Source organism: Suncus etruscus, chromosome 8, assembly GCF_024139225.1.
Source record: "Suncus etruscus isolate mSunEtr1 chromosome 8, mSunEtr1.pri.cur, whole genome shotgun sequence".
NCBI lineage: Eukaryota > Metazoa > Chordata > Mammalia > Eulipotyphla > Soricidae > Suncus > Suncus etruscus.
The window spans coordinates 87,985,712-88,005,506 of record NC_064855.1 but is presented as its reverse complement, the minus strand read 5'-3'; the positions used below and the strand labels follow the sequence as shown (position 1 = coordinate 88,005,506).

The window sequence follows — 19,795 nt, the reverse complement described above, 5'->3', positions numbered from 1 at the left end:
TTTATCTGTCAATTTTGAAATATGACTGGATCCTGTGACATAGAAGAAAATAAGGCAAAATAAAACTTTTATCTCAAAAGGTTATTAGTTTTGTAGAAATACAATATTAACAGGAAGCAAATAAATCAATATGTTACAACATTAAATAGTTTGAATATATTTAGAATAAAATATGTAGTTGTTTTAAAAATTTAGAATGGTAAGAACAATTAAGTGAACAATTGTGAAATGAAGTAAAATCCTGTGCCGTAGAAAAGTCATAAGGAAAAGCATTCAAGAATCGAACCGAAAGCACAAAGCTTCTGCTGTCGAAACTGATTAGTGTTTTGAGGAAAGATAAAAGGAAAATTATACTTGTTTTATATTCTGTAAGGATTGTTAGAAAATAGGCTACCTATTGATGGCAATAGGTGCACCCAGATTCTTCTACAGTAGAATAGATCATATCAAATTGTTAGTTGTGTAAGAATATTGTGGAATTATTTAGTTGTTGTTATTATATTTTTATCAACTGTCTAACATTAGGTTTATATATTCTAAGTAGAGTCATTGAAGCTGAATGCTTTTTGTCTTAAATCACTGAAGTTGGTTTAGTGTTCTGTTTTTGTTTTGTTTCTTTTTGGGTCACACCCCAGAGTATCCATGATTTGATGCTGAGGACCAAATCCCTGTGACCTCATTCAAGGCAAATGACCTAGGAGCTGTTCTATGGCTCTCTCACCACATTTTAGCGTTCTTAAGTGTTAAATACTATGAATATAGAGTGAATACATAGCAAGAATTAAAACTTTTGATAAGTGGATTATTCTTTTAATTATTTAAAGTAATGAATAAAATGTGTTTTCTATGGAAGTATCATAATTCTGAATATGTTCTTTGTACAGGGGCTATTGAAAGTTGCCATAGATAATGCCAGAGCTCAAGAAAAACAGGTTCAACTAGAAAAAACAGAGTTGAAGATGGATTTTTTAAGAGAAAGAGAACTGAGGGAAACACTTGAGAAGCAGTTGGCTATGGAACAAAAGAACAGAGGTATTTTTATGCTTCCAACTAAGTTCAATATTTTAAATAAATTACTTGTTATGAAACTTTTTTGTGAGTTAGTATGAAATAGTTACTTTTTTAAAAATCCTCTTAGATTACATTTCATAGCAAAATTCAAATTATTAACTTTTAATGTGTTATACTGAATTTCTAAAATACATGGTTTCTTTTATATTCATAATTCAGGGAGTTACTATATTCTTTATGATATTTATTGCATAAGTTGTATTACTTTCAGAGCTTTACAAATAAAATTATGAAATAAAAATGAGCCCTTGACACCTACAAGAAAATCTTAATACTTATTTACAATCACTCATTAGAAAATTCAAGAGCTAGTTATAAAGCTAATACAGAAAATAATTAAAATTTGGAGCTATAAAGAGTGTGAACTTACCTTGGTTTTTACATTTGCCTCCACAAGGTTGACCCAGGTTCCATCCATAGAACACAATATGGTCCCTGGAAGCAATCCCTGAGGGCAGAACCAAGAGTAAATTTTGAGCACCATTAAATGTGTCCTCAAAAAAGAAGAAAATGTAAAAGATTAAAATTAAAGAAAAGCACATTTAATAATATATGTGTCAACTAAAAATAAAGATTGATGACTATCTGAATAGATTACAGAAATTCAGGTTTCATTTAATCTTATTTATAAGTAGCTCATCATTAACTAATTTGGTCAAGTATACATTATAATGTAGTTCAGTATGAAATTTTACTGACAAAATAGTTGTATTATAAATCAGTGAATTGCTCCTTGTAAGTTAACTTGACAATGCATAAATTGGAGTACATTTATATCTATATATTTATTTCATGATGAATTTAGAGCATTATTATTTCAACCAATTTTCCATTGTTTCAAATGTAAATTCTTCTAAAGTGTTCTAGAAAGGAAGATCTCTCATTAAGTATTTAATATAAAATACTCAATACATTAATTTACCTGTTTGGCATGACCATTTAAAAGTCATTGCCCTTTTGCTTTTAAAACAAATAGTATTTCATTTGTTTCTATGAAGCATTAGCTAATGAGTTCCTGATATAAGTTTGATTTGGGAGTCTGTCACCAGGGTATATAGAATAGTTAACAATAACCTGATTTTATATACATTTTAAAAGTAAAACAATTATAATAAAATATACAGTTATAGCATGATGCATCGTAAACAGGAAATTTGAGAGTAAAATGTGTTTTCACACTGGACTTAAATGCAAACTATTAAGATCCTAAAACAGCTTTTGGTTACATAAGTGACTTATTGGTCAAACCTGTCCCAGGATTTGTATTGTTTTATTCTTTGTAACCACTAGAGGGCAAATCTTTTCATAGCTCACACCATGAACCTACTATTTAATTAATTGTAAGTATAAGTAAAGGGGCAGCTATCGATAATGATCTATTATGGATGTATCTGTTGAAACAGTGAAGTGTCATGAATAGAAAACATGGCAATTCCATTTGGTTCAGTCACATAAGAGAAAACAATGAGACATCAATGCAAGACAGTAGGTATTGAGCTTTTAGTGCCACAGGAGTATACAGTTCAAATAAATAATTCAGAAATTGTTTCTTCTTTAACAGACTTATAAACAGTCATCTCTGAAAAGGTAAATAGGAGTCAAGTCATTTTTCTAAGGGTAAACATATGGCTTTCACACTATTGAAAGAAACTGGCATTCATTTGAAATCAGTTTAATTGTGTTTTGAAGACTAGCCAAGGTACATTTTGAAGAAAATAAAAGCTCTCTGTAAGCATATAGTACCAGCAATAATAATCTCAACAATTTAACAATAATAATTTACTTAAGTTACAAAAGTGTTCTATGTGAAAATTAGGATTTAAACTAAAATTATTACTTTAACAGTCATTACCTTATGTTAAATAGTAATTTTACTCTATAATTTTTAGTTTAAAATAACATAGTGAAGTTGGACTCATTATTTCTTGTGACTAACTTTTTTAGGATTTTCTCATGATTTTGTCATATTCATGATTGCAATGTTTACAAACCATGAAAAACTAGATTTAAAGCACACACACACACACCCTGGTCTGTTGCTATGTGTTAATTGCTTAACTTGTGTATCTTGCAGATGTTAAACTATTGTTACGCACTGAAAGTTCAGTTAATATGAATTTTGTAAAAAAATACTGTTATTATTTATTATATATTATTTTCCTTTTAATTTTTTTATTTTTAATTATGAGAACAAAGATGCAAAGAAAGAGGACAAGGTAAAGTTACAGTGGAAGGACAATCACCCATAACATAATTCTCAGAAGTCCCCTTGCTGATATCTTAACTCTGAACTTTCAGCCAAAGAACATTAAGATAAATAAAATAGAATCCATGTACATATTTATTATATATTCTATACAAATATTTGAATTACCCTGTGAATGAAAACATATAATTTTATTTTAATATTAGCAGTAGCACATTATTGATAGTGAAATTTAATACTTATCAGATTTTTGCATAGTGAAGATTTTTCAAATATATTCAAATAAATACGCAATTTTCTCTGTAGAAAATATTCATTACCTGAGCAAACAAAAATAAATACAATAAATAGATAAAATAAGAACATATATGTCTTCCTCTATAATGCTATTGTGTTTTCCAACATTCCATGAAGAAAGTAGTAAAGTCTAATTGCTTAAACATTCCTTTGCAAAACATTTGTAGGCGAAATGCTCCATTTGCTACTTAGAATGATTCATAAGACATAGAACGCATTCTCATAAAGGTTTACTACTTATGCTCACTCCTTTGTGCTATTTCAATTCAAGGGCACAGTGCTGAGAACAAAATTAACTTACTCAGGTTTTTTGATATCAGTAAATATAAATATTTACCAGTAATTAATTTCTTAATAAATATGTGTCTATATTTTGAAAATTAAAAGTATTTTTACAGTGGTACATTCATGGTGAATAAAAATGGTCTTTATTAGTCACTTATCTTGAGATTTATTAGAATCAAAGTGGTGACTTTTATCTTCCTCTGTATAGGTATATTAAGCCCAGCAGGAAGGTAAAAAAGGTTTTAAAAAGAAAAGAAAATAGGTAGTAATTGTGAAATGAACCGAACATAGGCCATATTTAGTTTGTTCAGTGTAAAATTATTTTCCATATAAATATACTTTTTTCTAGCCATAGTTCAGAAGAGGCTAAAGAAAGAGAAGAAAGCAAAAAGAAAATTACAGGAAGCACTGGAATTTGAGACAAAACGACGCGAGCAAGCAGAACAAACATTAAAACAAGCAGCTTCAACAGATAGTCTTAGGGTCTTAAATGGTAAGAGGATGCCTCTGTTTCAGAGCTGGCCTGTGCTCATTTTTAGTACACTGGAGACAGCATTGTGGGTTTCATGTTTTCCATGCCGTGTGATTAAGTTGTAATTGTAGAGGAAAGCAGGAGAGAGAGAGAGACTAATTTTTCTGTTGGTAGATATGATGTATTTCATTGGTTGCTTTCTTCATTTGTTACTTACTCTTGTATCTACCACCGATTATGGTTTCTATCATAAACCTAATATGTATGATGAATATTAATATCAATACGATATTGATTTGATGTCTTCACAACTAGACTTCTTTATAAAAAATAGTGTTGCTATTTTATCTATTCAAATCTTTTGATAATTCAGTCTAGTCTTTGTTCAACCTTTGAAGTTGACAAAGATTTATGTAATCTTAATTCAGAACCGAAGTAACAGGTTGCTCTTTTTTTTTTTTTTTTTTTTACAAAAGGACAATAGGAATGAAATGAAATATGTGTCACTCTTACCTTTCTGTGCTTTTAGACTCTCTGACCCCAGAGATAGAAGCTGACCGCAGTGGCGGCAGAACAGATGCTGAAAGGACAATACAAGGTAGGAATTTGCAAAAGGCTATAAATCTAGGTCTTGCTATATGAGTTTTTCCTCAGCTTTAGCCTGCTATTCAAGCATGTAGCCTACCATCTGGGCCACATCAAAACAAGTTCAAACAAGGTCAAGTTCATCTTGCTTGTTTATATGAGTGAATTCATTTTGTGCTGATAGATTTTCTTTAAATTAACAGGTCATTTCTGTTTATACAATGCAATTAAAAAGGAATAATTAATTTTAAACAATGTATGATTTAATCTTGGGAATAGTAAATGTGTTTTATTGAATTCTTGAAATCCAGTCTCATGCAGAAAGGGTTTATAAAATTGAGTCTATAGAAATAAAATCACAGGTTATTCAAATAAGTAGCTAAGGTTTAAAAATTGCCATTTTTCATATTTTGTGAATTAACACAGTATAAGCAAAATATGCCAGGTCAGTACCACCAATAATATTTTAGTCCAATATGGATTTTTCAAATGTTCTCTATGTCAGGATATACACTTTAATAGCACAAACCTGCTGAGTGAAATAATACATAGAATACTAAAGGAGGTACACTAAATGCTCGAAAAGCTAAATATGTTTTCTGCCGAGACCACACATTAGGAAGGAACAAAATCTGAAGGTAACATTTATAGTCTAACATCAATTCTAGACAATAAACTCAATAAAACAACATGAATACTAAACAGAAAATAAAGCGATTGTTTCCTGTTTTAAGTGAAGATGTTTCTTCAGAGGGAAACCAGAAATGATTAACTACTGAAATCCATCCAATTGCTTGTATTTTGCATTTTTAAACTCAATATTTTCTTTTTTTTTATTTTTTTTTATCTTTATTTAAATACCGTGATTACAAACATGATTATAGTTGTATGATTACAGTCATGTAAAGAGCACCCCCCTTCACCGGTGCAACATTCCCACCACCAATTTCCCAGATCTCCCTCCTCCCCACCCCCCTACACCTGTACTCGAGACAGGCTTTCTACTTCCCTCATTCATTCACATTTTATGATAGTTTTCAGTGTAGTCATCTCTGCAACTGCACTCATCACTCTATGTGATGAGCTGCATGTCCTGAGCTGCACCTACCAGCCCTCATCTCTCTTGTCTCTGAGATATTGTTAAAAATGTCCTTCATTTTTCTTAAAGCCCATAGATGAGTGAAACCATTCTGCGTCTTTCTCTCTCCCTCTGACTTACTTCACTCAGCATAATAGATTCCATGTACATCCATGTATTGGAAAATTTCATGACTTCATCTCTCCTGATGGCTGCATAGTATTCCATTGTGTATATGTACCACAGTTTCTTCAGCCACTCATCTGTTGAAGGGCATCTTGGTTGTTTCCAGAGTCTGGCTATTGTAAATAGCGCTGCAATGAATATAGGAGTAAGGAAGGGTTTTTTGTATTGTATATTTGTGTTTCTTGGGTATATTCCTAGGAGTGGTATAGCTGGATCGTATGGAAGCTCAATTTCCAGTTTGTGAAGGAATCTCCATATCGCTTTCCATAAAGGTTGTACTAGACGGCATTCCCACCAGCAGTGAAAAAGAGTTCCTTTCTCTCCACATCCCCGCCAGCACTGCTTGTTTTCCTTTCTTGTGATGTGTGCCAATCTCAGTGGCGTGAGGTGGTACCTCATAGTAGTTTTGATTTGCATCTCCCTGACGATTAGTGATGTTGAACATCTTTTCATGTGCCTTTTGGCCATTTGCCTTTCTTCTTTTTCAAAGTGTCTGTTCATTTCTTCTCCCCATTTTTTGATGGGGTTAGTTGTTTTTTTTTTTGTATAGTTCTGTCAGTACCTTGTAAATTTTGGATATTAGCCCTTTATCTGATGTGTATTGGGTGAATAATTTCTCCCACTCAGTGGGTGGCCTTTGTATTCTGGGCACTATTTCCTTTGAGATGCAGAAGCTTTTCAGCTTAATATAGTCCCATCTGTTTATCTCTGCTTCCACTTGCTTGGAAAGTGCTGTCTCCTCCTTAAAGATGCCTTTAGTCTCAATGTCCTGGAGTGTTTCACCTACATGTTGTTCTATATACCTTATAGTTTCAGTTCTGATATCAAGGTCTTTAATCCATTTGGATTTTACCTTTGTATATGGTGTTAGCTGGGGGTCTGAGTTCGCTTTTTTGCAAGTGGTTAACCAGTTGTGCCAACACCACTTGTTGAATAGGCTTTCCCTGCTCCATTTAGGATTTTTTGCTCCTTTATCAAAAACAAGGTGGTTATATGTCTGAGGAACCTTCTCTGAGTACTCAAGCCTATTCCACTGATCTGAGGGTCTGTTTTTATTCCAATACCATGCTGTTTTTATAACTGTTGCTTTGTAATACAACTTAAAATTGGGGAAAGTAATGCCTCCCATATTCCTTTTCCCAAGGAGTGCTTTAGCTATTCGAGGTTGTTTGTTGTTTCAGATGAATTTCAGAAGTATTTGATCCACTTCTTTGAAAAATGTCATGGGTATCTTTAGAGGAATCGCGTTAAATCTGTACAATGCTTTTGGAAGTATTGCCATTTTAATGATGTTGATCCTGCCAATCCATGATAAGCTCAATATTTTCAATGTCAAACAAGACATTAGTTTTGTTACTTAATCAACTCCTTAAGTGTCATTCGTGATTTAATGTAGTATAGAAAATATATTCTTGAAACATATTATTTACAATAAGTAAAAATAAGAAATTAGAAGAAATTCTGAAGAATCTGCAATACATGCAGTATTTGCCTGCATTTATTTTTCTTGGCATTACTAGATTTGTATTTTAAATCATTATACTTCAGCTCTATGTTATTAAATGTTATTCTATTGGACATTCAAAATTTAGTCATAGATATAACAAAGAAACCACTGTAGGGGTATGAATTTCAAGAAACGCACATGCCAATGTATAATCGGAAAAAAATCATATGATTGTTTTAAATATTTCACTTAAAAAGTACATTCACATATTAATTAGTCACTAATTACATAATTATTAGTTTTCTTTAGTAATTTGGCTTCAATAATATCATTGTAATTATCAAACTTGTTTTGTGGGCCCAGAGAGATAGCACAGAGGCGTTTGCCTTGCAAGCAGGGGATCCAGGACCTAAGGTGGTTGGTTCGAATCCCGGTGTCCCATATGGTCCCCCGTGCCTGCCAGGAGCTATTTCTGAGCAGACAGGCAGGAGTAAACCCTGAGCACCGCCGGGTGTGGCCCAAAAAACAAAAAACAAAACAAAACAAAACAAAAGAACTTGTTTTGTGAACACAGGGACTATTGATACATTAATTTAGCTAATGCCCAAAATGAGTCAAGAAAGTACATGACTATCCAGTGAAAGGTGATATGTAAACTGTTTGATACAAACCATAAAGTTCATCAACACTCAATTTATGAAAAATTATAAAAACATGATTGCATAATATATCATTATAGTAAATGTTAAAGTGATCAATGATGAAATATTTTGCTTGCATTTGCCATATATTGTAGAATTCATGTTATCAAAATGTAATCCTCTATAACACTATAGTTACTATAAAATGAATCTGTAAATATTTATTCACACAAATATACAGTTTGACATGTATAATGTCTTGCTTTATGCATTTGAAATACTGACAGTTCTCAGTTTCTCTTATAATTTGGATATTATGAAAGTCCTCTAGATGTAGATTTCCTTCCTTTTGCCGTCTTAAATTCTACCAGCTGGATTACATAGGAAATCCACCCAAACAACTTTGTGATTAAAAAAGTAAAACATTTAAACAATTATATAATAATTTAAAGCAAAGTGTAAATTACTGATATTACTTTTTCTTTCATATAGTCTTGTATGAAATATTTCACTTTGCTTCTTAATCTTCAGTGCTGAAAAGATACTTTTCTCAAGTTTATAAGAGTAATTTGTTAATTGTCTATTTTAACAGGTTTACATCTGAATTTAATGTTCTTATTATACTGTTTGTAATGTACAGTAACTTTTCAATAAAGCACAGCTAAAAACTTGTATTTAATTAATAACATTTTTTCAAATATTTTTAAATGCTAGATTTTATTTTTGTTTTAGTTTACTAACAATAAAATGACCTATGATTAGAAGCAGAACAGTCTTACAACATTTGTTTTACAACCTTTTACAACTTTTACAACTCCTATTTCTCCAGTTAAGTTGAGGTAGTCTTAAGACCCTGCCTGAATTAATTCATCTATATTTAAATAAATTGATTAAAATTAACAAAAGAAAACAGACCATATTTAGTTTAATTCTAAGTTAAGCACCATAAATGAAAAAGCAGGGAATATAGAACCACAAATCATTATCCATTTTTAAAATGGTCTATTGCATGCATTTGGAAGCCATGAGCATCACCCACTACTTCATAATTCAAGAATGACATAAACACAGTCTCTTGCTGCCTTCACATGCTCTCTCAGTGCTCCCAAGCCCAGGTGTTAGGATACTCTTTGTATTCTTCCTGACTCCCACTCCAACAATAACTGAAATTATTCTCTATTCCAAAATAAACTTAAGTTAATTAGGAAACCCACATTTTATTATGCTTTTCATATGTTTACTTGTAATGTTTTGGCAGTAAATAACTGCCACTTTTGGGCCAATAGTTAGTCACTTAGCAATTGGACATTGAAATACTTCTCAGTCCAAGTAATTACCCTCCACTATTGACCTCAAGTAAGAATCTATGGTTATACTCTTTTTTCATTATGCTTTTGACCCACATCTGTAAATCTATAAAATAGAGGAAGTGAGAAAGAAACTGGAAAGAGGTTTAGAAATCTTTGTAAAAAATTTTCTGTATTTAAAAAGGAAGGTGCTTTATTTTTAGTAATTTTCTAGAATAAGTGAATCACAAAAAGCTTAAAAATATTCCTAGATGATTTTTAATATGTAATGTAAATTATCACATAGTATTCTAATACATATAGGTAAATATTCCAATCTTTATATTTCTAACAATCGACTGAAAATTTATTGTTTTTAAGGAGATGCTCTGAATACTGAAATAAAATATTTTTATCAAATAGAGCATATTGTAGGACTGAATTGTTTCGTGATTAACTTTGATACTTTATAAATCTTAGATTTTTATGACATTTGTTTCAGAGCTTGAAAATTTTATTTATTAAGCTTTTTATAAGAGCTCTTTAGTATGTAGACAGTATATTACTTGAGCTGTTTTTTTGACTAGTCTATAAATACCCTTCAAAACTCTCACATGTATACGCTGCATGCATGTTCTATATATAGCCAAGTATATAAGAATGCCTTTTGTCTGTTAATTTATATTCTCATATATATTTTGTCTAGTGTCATCCACTTAAATAGTTTAATTAACATATACTTTAACGATTTTAAAAAATATTTCCATTTCATGCAGACATCTCTTAAAAACCCCAGACAATATTTAGCTTTCATCTGGCTGTCTCATGAGAACCTCAAGATCTGTTGCATATAATTAAAAAAAAAAAGCCACTTTACTTCTCAGATCCAAAGCTTTCTTACTCTCAGCTTCTTTCCTAAAGATCTCCTTTATCTGTCCAATCCAATATATTTCTTAATACACACCAAGCAAGTAGTAGTTCTTGTCACTTTCCTCTTACTCTTCCACATAGTGACATAGTCCTAACTATTCCCTCTCACTCTCTGTTCTTCCCGCATTACTGGATTTTTTTTCTCACATCTTTCTCAAACTACTAGCACATGTTTTTCTTCCTCATTGCTTTTACTTACCCATCCTTTCAGGCCCATTAGAATTTATTGCCTCCAACAAAGCTTCCTAAGTATCACATATACTCCAGAAGCACCCCCTTGCCTCCAAGCTCATAGGTTCCTCTAAGATGTTATTAAACGAAGGATAGAGGCTCCAAGCAGTGCCCAAGGGATCCTTGGGTTTAACAAGTTTTTACCTTTTCACAATAGCCTTCTGTATGTGTGTCATTTATTGCCCGGTGTCTTTCTCTTTCAGAGCACAGAGCTGTGAATCTTGTCTATTCTGTTGACAAGTGTGCCCCATACACTTGACATGGGCATATGGATATGTCAGAGATTCATATCAAGCTTAGTGTGACATGCTTGACACATCATGGGCTTTGCAACATATTCTAAAAAGATGTTATCACCAAGGATGAACTAGAAAGTAGGCTAGTTGTGGCAGATTGTAAAAGTTTAGGTACATGCCTTGTATGTGACAGTCCCCAGTTTCTATCTTTGCCATTGCAGGATCTCCACAAGTCTTTAGATGTAGTCTGGTAGTTTCCTCCCAAGCACATCCAGGTAATTCCTGGGACTACATGCAGTCTCTGATTCCTTGTGTCCTTGCAGTGAGCCACTAGCTTGTTTAGCCAAGAATCCTTGGAAGTGGCCCTCTGCCCTCTTGATAACCACTGGGAAGGTCCAACCTTCTCTTCTGCACCCCCCCCCCAAAAGAACTGGGTTCTGAGTGTTCAATTTAACCCAATTTTTCATTTAAGTTTATATTTTATTCTGCCAATGTCACATTTATTAAATATCAATTTATTCTTTGGTTTAGTACATAGAAAACTCATGAAATTTTCCAAATCGTTTCTTAATGTAATCTGCAATAAATATATAAATATGAACTATATGCAGCATAGGATACATTTATTAAAGCTGCTCTTTGTAAGCCTGATATATATGTCTTGAAGCTTCACTTGAACATAGCATTTTTTGTTAAGTAAATATTTGTCCTGTAAATTCAAAAAGTAATTGTAAAAATCAATAAAAATTGGTGTTAGGAAATTGGCACTGGTGAAGGCTGGTGTACATTCTATAACTAAAAACCAACTAGTAACATTTCTGTACCGATGGTATTTAAATTTTTTTTTATTTTTTTGTTTTTGGGCCACACCCGGCGTTGCTCAGGGGTTACTCCTGGCTGTCTGCTCAGAAATAGCTCCTGGCAGGCACGGGGGGACCATATGGGACACCGGGATTCAAACCAACCACCTTAGGTCCTGGATTGGCTGCTTGCAAGACAAACACCTATGTGCTATCTCTCTGGGCCCCTTGAATAATTTCTTAAAGAAAGCATGAACCATAGTTACTATGACATCTTAAATTGTCTAATAATTAGGCTTAAAAAATTTAGACTTCGCTTGAAAGTGCATATCTTTTATTTATATCTAATATCCATAATCAAAATTCTTTGGCCTTTTCTCACTCCTTTTGCTTGTTTTATTTTTTTGACTGATTTAGGATCAAAGAAATGAAATATTCATTAAAAAGATATAAAGTACATCCTTCCATTATTGATTTATTAATTATTATTAAATAAAAATATCTTTCTGCTTCCTAGATAGTGAAGTTACCAGCTTAAAACATCATTTATTCAGCAGCCAGAGTGATAGTACAGTGGTTATGGTGTTTGCCTTCCATACAGCTTACACTGGTTCAACTCTGACACCCCATCTAACTCCCCAAATTAATCATAAGTGATCTATAAATTTAGAATCAGGAGTAAATCCTGAGAACAGGAAGTTGTGATTCAAAAATATAATAAAAATTATTTAACATTTATTGAATTGTGCTGACATGCCAAGCAAAAAGTTATATATTGCTACTGTCTTAGCACAAACAACAAATCAAATATCCTCATTTGTAGTTAAAAAAAAAAAAAAAGCCAAGGCATGAGTGTGTCAGACGTCTTGAATGCCATGTTTTAGCTTAATCAGAGATGATATATAATTTAGTCTTATAGCTTCTAATATCCCTGTATTTCTTCCTTTATATATATATATATATATATATATATATATATATATATATATATATATATATATATATATATATATATATATATATATATAGGGAGAGGCCACACCTGTTTGACGCTCAGGGGTTACTCCTGGCTACGAGCTCAGAAATTGCCCCTGGCTTGGGGGGACCATATGGGATGTCGGGGAACCTCGGTCCATCCTAGGCTAGCGCTCACAAGGCAGATGCCTTACCTCTAGTGCCACCTTTCTGGCCCCCTTTTATATTTTTTCTAGATTAATCCTAAATAAGTCATCCCTGATATTTTAACTCTATGATTATTATTTTTTTAGTAATTACAGCTCCTCATAATCCATATGAAATTTTTTATGTTGTAAAATAGTGAATTTGGTTTATATTTTATTTATTTACTATAAATTTAATGTAAAAATATATACATTTAATTTATATTTTACCATGATGTATTAAACATTTAACTTTATTTTAAGTTAATAATTTTGAAATATTGAAATATTTATTTTATTTTATTGAAAACACTGTGTATTATAAGAAAAGTTTTTTTTATTTGCTTATAAAAATGAGATGAATTGGGAGCCAATATTGATTGCACATTCCCTGTGAGGTCTAATATATAGATGAGAGGATGGTCATGTTTTACACTTACTAGCATTCTCACATTTATGTTACAATTTGAAGGAATTCTGGTATTTAAATCCAGATGTAAGATTGCACAGTCTTAATTCTCTCTCAATGATATCTAATTTGAATTATCTGGTCTCTTCTTTAGGATAACCACTTGTAACTCTATTATTTTATAGTTCACACTTCACTATTAATAAATTAAAATCTTAAAATGATTATTCTGTCATTATAAAAATGATATAAAATTTTGAAAATGTTTTATTTAGAGTGTTTTTTCTTTTTGGGGGGTTCACACCCGGCAGAGCTCAGGGGTTCCTCCTGGCTCTACGCTCAGAAATCGTTCCTGGCAGGCTCAGGGAACCATATAGGATGCGGGGATTTGAACCACCCACCTTCTGCATGAAAGGCAAACGCCTTTTCTCCATGCTATCTCTCCGGCCCCGTTTTTTTTTACTTTTTAATAAATCATTATGTCTATGATAAACATTTAAAAACTTCAATCTGGGGCTGGAGAGATGGCATAGAGGAGGGCGTTTGCCTTTCATGCAGAAGGACGGTGGTTCAAATCCCAGCATCCCATATAGTACCCTAAGCCTGCCAGGAGCAATCTCTGAACATGTAGAACCAGAAGGAACCCCTGAACGCTGTCAGGTGTGATCCCAAAACCAAAATAAATAAATAAATAAATAAAAATAAAAACTTCAATCTAAGTGAAAAAAATAAAGTAACCAAGAAAAAAATTAAGAAATTGCTACATTTAGATAAAACTTATCTGCATTTTGATTTGTCCTTCAATAGACTTTAGAAAAATATGCTAATACCCACAGTTCATTTTAATATTGAGCACTAGGTCATCCTCTTTGTTTCTTTCTCAATGATAATTTGAACATTACTGCTCAACAGCCATCCCAGTATTTTTACATTACCATGACTACTGATCGAACTTTCCTTAAACTAAGCACTTAAGATTTCTGAAAATAATGTTTAAGTTTGATTTCATACTATTTGTTTACCTAGTTAAATTTGTCTGATTTAAAAGTTATTCAATGCTGGTGATGAGATTCTTATATATCTTTGCTAAAACTAATAGTAATGATGGTAGGAATTAGATGAAGATGAAAGTTTCTGTTGTAATATAGTTTTCTGCACTTCCATATAATTAAATTACAAGGTTGATATAAGAATTCAAAAACTTTAATCCAAGAGTTAGCACATAGTGGACAATAGTTTTCATACAGTTAAGCATATTGTCATTGTACCTAACAAATAGTAAACATTAAAGTTCTTATAACTCTGGGACCAGAGCAATAGCACAGCAGTAGGGCGTTTGCCTTGCATGCTGCTGACCCAGTATGGACCTCAGTTTGATCCCCGGTGTCCAATATGGTCTCCCGAGCCAGGAGTGATTTCTGAGCACATAGCTAAGACTAACCGCTGAGCATCACCGTGTGTGGTCCAAAAACTAAAAAAAAAGTTATTACAGCTCTAATATACAGTCACTTTTAATATATAGTTCCTTCTTTCAGGAATTTTTATTATTGATTGTTATTTATATGTGATATAAATAGGACTCATTACACTAGCAAAATGCTTGCATAAAATTATAGTAATTTGTTTAAGTATCTAGTTTTCTATATTTAATTTTTTTCATAAAACAGCTGGGTAAAGCTGCTCTTTTAGGTGGCTGCACTGCCTATTTATTAATTCAAAATATAGAATAGGACTAAGAATTACTTTAAACAGTGTTTATTAATATTAAAAATTAGGAAATAGGACTATGAACAAAATAAAACTATTATAAATTTATTTCAATTACATTGGGACTGTTTTTCTGATGTTTGGCAGAATTTCAATATAGCTAATCAATTTAAGATAGCATTCATTAAGTTAAACAAAAAATGATATTGATTGCAGGCAGTAACTAATAAGCAATTTATTATTACAGATTTATCATAAGTCATTGTTAATCTTTCCTTTAACTGGGCAATTAGCATTATTATTAAAACAGAAAATTGCTTGGGGCCAGAGAGGTGGCGCTAGAGGTAAGGTGTCTGCCTTGCAAGCGCTAGCCAAGGAAGGACCACAGTTCGATCCCCTGGCATCCCATATGGTCCCCCCAAGCCAGGGGCAATTTCTGAGCACTTAGCCAGGAGTAACCCCTGAGCATCAATCAAGTGTGGCCCAAAAACACAAAAACAAAAACAAAAACACAACAAAAAACAAAATAAAACAAAACAAAAAAACAGAAAATCTCAAAGAAACATGTGAATTTGCTTTATAAAATGTTTTTCTATAAATGTAAACATTTTTATCAATATGAGAAATGTTAACAAACAAACCCTACAAGTGCTGAAACATTAGCTACTTTTGTTGGCATAGATTTTTTGTAATTTAATCTAGCATATAAAATTATATACACATTGAACAATTAGATATGAAGTGCTTAAAATAATAACAAATGTAATTTAATTATAGATAGAATACATAAAACAATATTCAATGTATTTTAACTCAATTTTCAAGTTCCTGATGCACATGAAAAAGCATAAATAATTATTATATATGCTTTATTTGAGTTGTTGGTATATCATAAGGTTTTTGTAATGTTATTTTATCCTTATTCTATTAGCATGAGCTAATTAAATTTAGACTAAAGTATACTCACTTTCTAGTAAAAAAGCAATAATATCTCTTTCATAGTAAGAGTAATATAATAAATGAGAAACTAAAAGTTTAAAGCTCTTGGTAATTTTATGAATAATAAATTATACATGAGGTCTAAAGAAAAAAATGGACTTGAACTAAATGTTAAAAATATATTATATTGAAATGGAGTTGCTATTATGAGAAAACATAATGATGTTTGTTTTGCACAAATTAAATTAAAAATTCAATTAAATTGGCTTATTCATGAACATGTTTGTGGCTTAGCTTGAATACTGTCTGAAGACTTGAATACTGTCAGAAGACCATTATCAAAGAATAATGATAAATGAAAATTGAGAAAGCTATTAACAGGGGGCCTTAAAGATCAATATTGCATCCATTTTGATTTAACATCATAATTAGTGATGTTGAAGAGTTGTTGAATAGAGTATATCAAGGAAATTATTAAATAATTCTAAATGAGATTTAACATAGATCTGTGTGGAAAGACCTTTAGAAACGTCTTGATGAGAGAAATGAGATTTCTTTGGGTGAAAGTATATGTATAGTTAGGGTTTGTTTTTAGGGACAATCAAAAGCTCAACAGTTCTACTTAGCAATACCCATTCAGTTACAACTTTTCAGGGTTACAGGATTTACTGTGACTGGGTACAAGAATGAAAAAGAGTCATTGAACAAGTAGAAAAATAGCCTCTGTTATTTTTATGGAATACAGATGTTATCAATGACTTATAATTGTTTTGACTGGAAGAATTATCAAGTTAGTATTTTATTATTTTAAAATAATCAATTTCTTGGGGCCAAGCAATAGCACAGAGGTAGGGCAATGGGCTTCTAAGCAGCTAACTCATGACGAATCTCAATTCGACCCCTGGCGTCCAATTTGGTCCCTGAAGCCAGGAGAGATTTCTGAGCACATAGTCAGGAGTAGACCCTGAGCGTCAAAGGGTGTGTCCCAAAAACCAACCAACAAAACAAACAAAATTCATTCCTTATTTTAAGCGTGTATTGTCTTAATATTTCAAAGTGTTTAAAATCTATTTTACTTTGTATATTTTTAACTATTATTCTCATTTAAAAATTTGATGTCCATTATATACAATTAGTTTGCTGGTGATCATTCAGTTGAAAATATTTATAAGGTCTACTAAAACTAAAGAATGCTGCCATGTACTAGACTAGTACACAGCCAGAAAACTTACTTCCTTACAGTATCCATCATTAAAAAAGCATTCGACAATCTAAGAGAATTTTTAACCAATAAACAGAGGCTTCCTTTAAGATAATGTGCAGATATAATTTTTAAGATTTTTGAATAGCATTTATATTTTATGAGTTATAAGGGCTATCCCAAAATATTCAAATCACCAAAAAAGAACACTGACATTAAACATCTACTCATTAGGATAGGAATTATACTAAGAAAATATGAAAAACTGAATCATAAACACATGTTAATGAAAAATGTGTCATCAATTTTGGTGGCAGGTATAAGGTCTTTAAGATGTAGAATAATCATTGCTATAAATTCTCTTTCAGAACAAAATGAAATATCATCATTTGGATTATAAATGTAAAATTGCTCATGGTGTGTTATATTCCACCTCCCATGGTTAGAAAGAGAATGCAGACATGCCACAATAATGTTTTTTATTTCGACTGTTCGAATCATATTAATGAGAACATCATTTTGGAGAACTAATTATTTCTATTTGTCTTGTGTCACACTTTCTAATTCCCCTATATTAGCACAGCCAAAGCAAATTAATTGCTTTTCCAGCAGTTGAACCTTGTCCAAGAATGAGCTCACATTCGCTTCCAGTTCCCTATTTCTGGGAGTGCATTGTGTCAGAAATTTCTCCTGATACTAAACATAGTCTGGAGAATATCTTTACAGATTTCTGTGCGCTCACTTGATGAAATTTATAAGTTTAAGTGACCCGCCAGGAAAGATAAAGTTCTTAGCTGCAAGATTATACATCAAAATAGTTAAAGTGAAATTAAAATTAAATGAATGAATCTCACTGAAGCAAAAAAAGCAGTAATTAATGGTTCCCTTAATTGTCTTCATAAAATATTTGCATGGGTCTAATTTGCATAATTTGCATGTATTAATTAATCTTTCAAAGGAATTTTGTGCTGAGAGAAGCCAAAAAATCTCTTTGTTTTATTTAACATCTAATGAAATATTTATCTTCTTTAATGAACTTCTCATCTTCATTAAAATAAAAATTGCACAAGTTTGTATGTTTTAAATGTTTTTATAATTGAAGTATTCAAAAAAATCTCTTTAGACTTATAACAGCTGAAAAACAAACACATTATTTTGCATTCCATATCATTTTAACAATAGCCACACTTTAGAAAGGAAAGATCCATTTCACTTTTTCAAAGGTAGCAAAGCAGTTACTAAACAGATAAATGAATATAGCCATGCAGTTTAAAAAGTAAGATTTACAAAAGCCTGATCATTTCTTTCAATGGTTATGTTATTTTTATGGCTAAAATAGTGAGGGTATAGACGAGAAAAATCAGTATGTTTAATTGTTTGGGAAATGGTTCATTGGTTGAAAATTTTTAGCTGGTTCAAAGAAAATTAGTCCATTAAAATCCATTTGCTATTATTAACAACTGCTAGGTTGACTGACAATATTTCCTGGCAGAAGCTATATAGTTCCAACTTGCTTCTAAATCTGCTTGCTGGAAAATTGCAGCAGGGGTTTCTCTTCTCACAGATGAAGAGATCATAGTGAAAATCAAGAGACGTGCCTTGGAAAAAATAAAACCCAGAATTTTACCAAGTGCCAAACAATATGTATTCAAGAAAACTGGGGGAAAGTATGTGGAGAGCCCGATGAAATTTAAATTGTCAAGGAAAGAGAAATTGGTGATTTTTAATTATATTTATTTATTTTTATGCAGCAAATACTTGGAATATTACAAAGAAGAACATCATCTGATGCTTATGAGGCAAATAAAATTTCCATGGCTTTATCACCTATAGTTTATTTTTTGATCTAACCAGAATGCATATTTTATATTGGAGAAACTGAGTCTCATGGATATACAACAAGTAATCACTTGTTACATCATAAACCATTGATCTTTTTATTTTATCATAGTTTACAAAATGGTTATGAGTTGCTGAATTCTAACCTGGATAATGAGAGATATAAAAAACACACTTTTGATTCCAAACACAAATATGCAGTTTGTTTCATAAACAGTGTAGTAATGTGGTAAAAATCAATTAAATTGACTTTGGTTTCCTGCAGGATTCATTTTCAGAGAAGCTAAAAAGCATTTTCATTAGACAACTTATTATTTCCTGGCTCTGTAACCACTCATAATTTACAATCTCAAGGAGTTTTCTCTAATAATAAAAGAAAAAGTGATGATCTTCTAGATAATATTATTATTAACAAAAATAAGTTTCAATTCAGGTATTGCCTAATATAATCATTTATTATTTATTTAAATAATAATAGTAGATAATGAATTAAAATGAACAATAACTGTTTAGTATTTGGAGCAATAGTAGATTGGAAGACATATTCTAGTGTCAATTCTAGTGTTCATGATTACAATTAACTCAAATTGACACTCTGGTAACATAAACTATTGAGATATGCTTTATTACAGTTATTTTATACTGTTTTAATGATAAAGCCATCTAATATATTGAGTATAGAAATAATTGCATATGTGTTCAATAAGTCCAGAATACATTGAATACATAATGGATTTTAGAGCTTAATCATTAACTGATACTTATTTATCTTCTAATGGCTCATAAATT

General features: G+C 31.5%; 1 protein-coding gene across 1 annotated transcript in view; it reads left to right on the top strand.

The window, feature by feature from the left end:
• The window catches only part of DACH1 (dachshund family transcription factor 1), a 442,442-nt gene that overhangs the window by 400,729 nt on the left and 21,918 nt on the right, over positions 1 to 19,795 (top strand). The window contains exons 9-11 of the mRNA XM_049779033.1: positions 885 to 1,032; positions 4,209 to 4,352; positions 4,861 to 4,929. Of these exons, the coding sequence (XP_049634990.1) occupies positions 885 to 1,032; positions 4,209 to 4,352; positions 4,861 to 4,929 (361 nt within the window). The remainder of the gene's footprint in view (positions 1 to 884; positions 1,033 to 4,208; positions 4,353 to 4,860; positions 4,930 to 19,795) is intronic.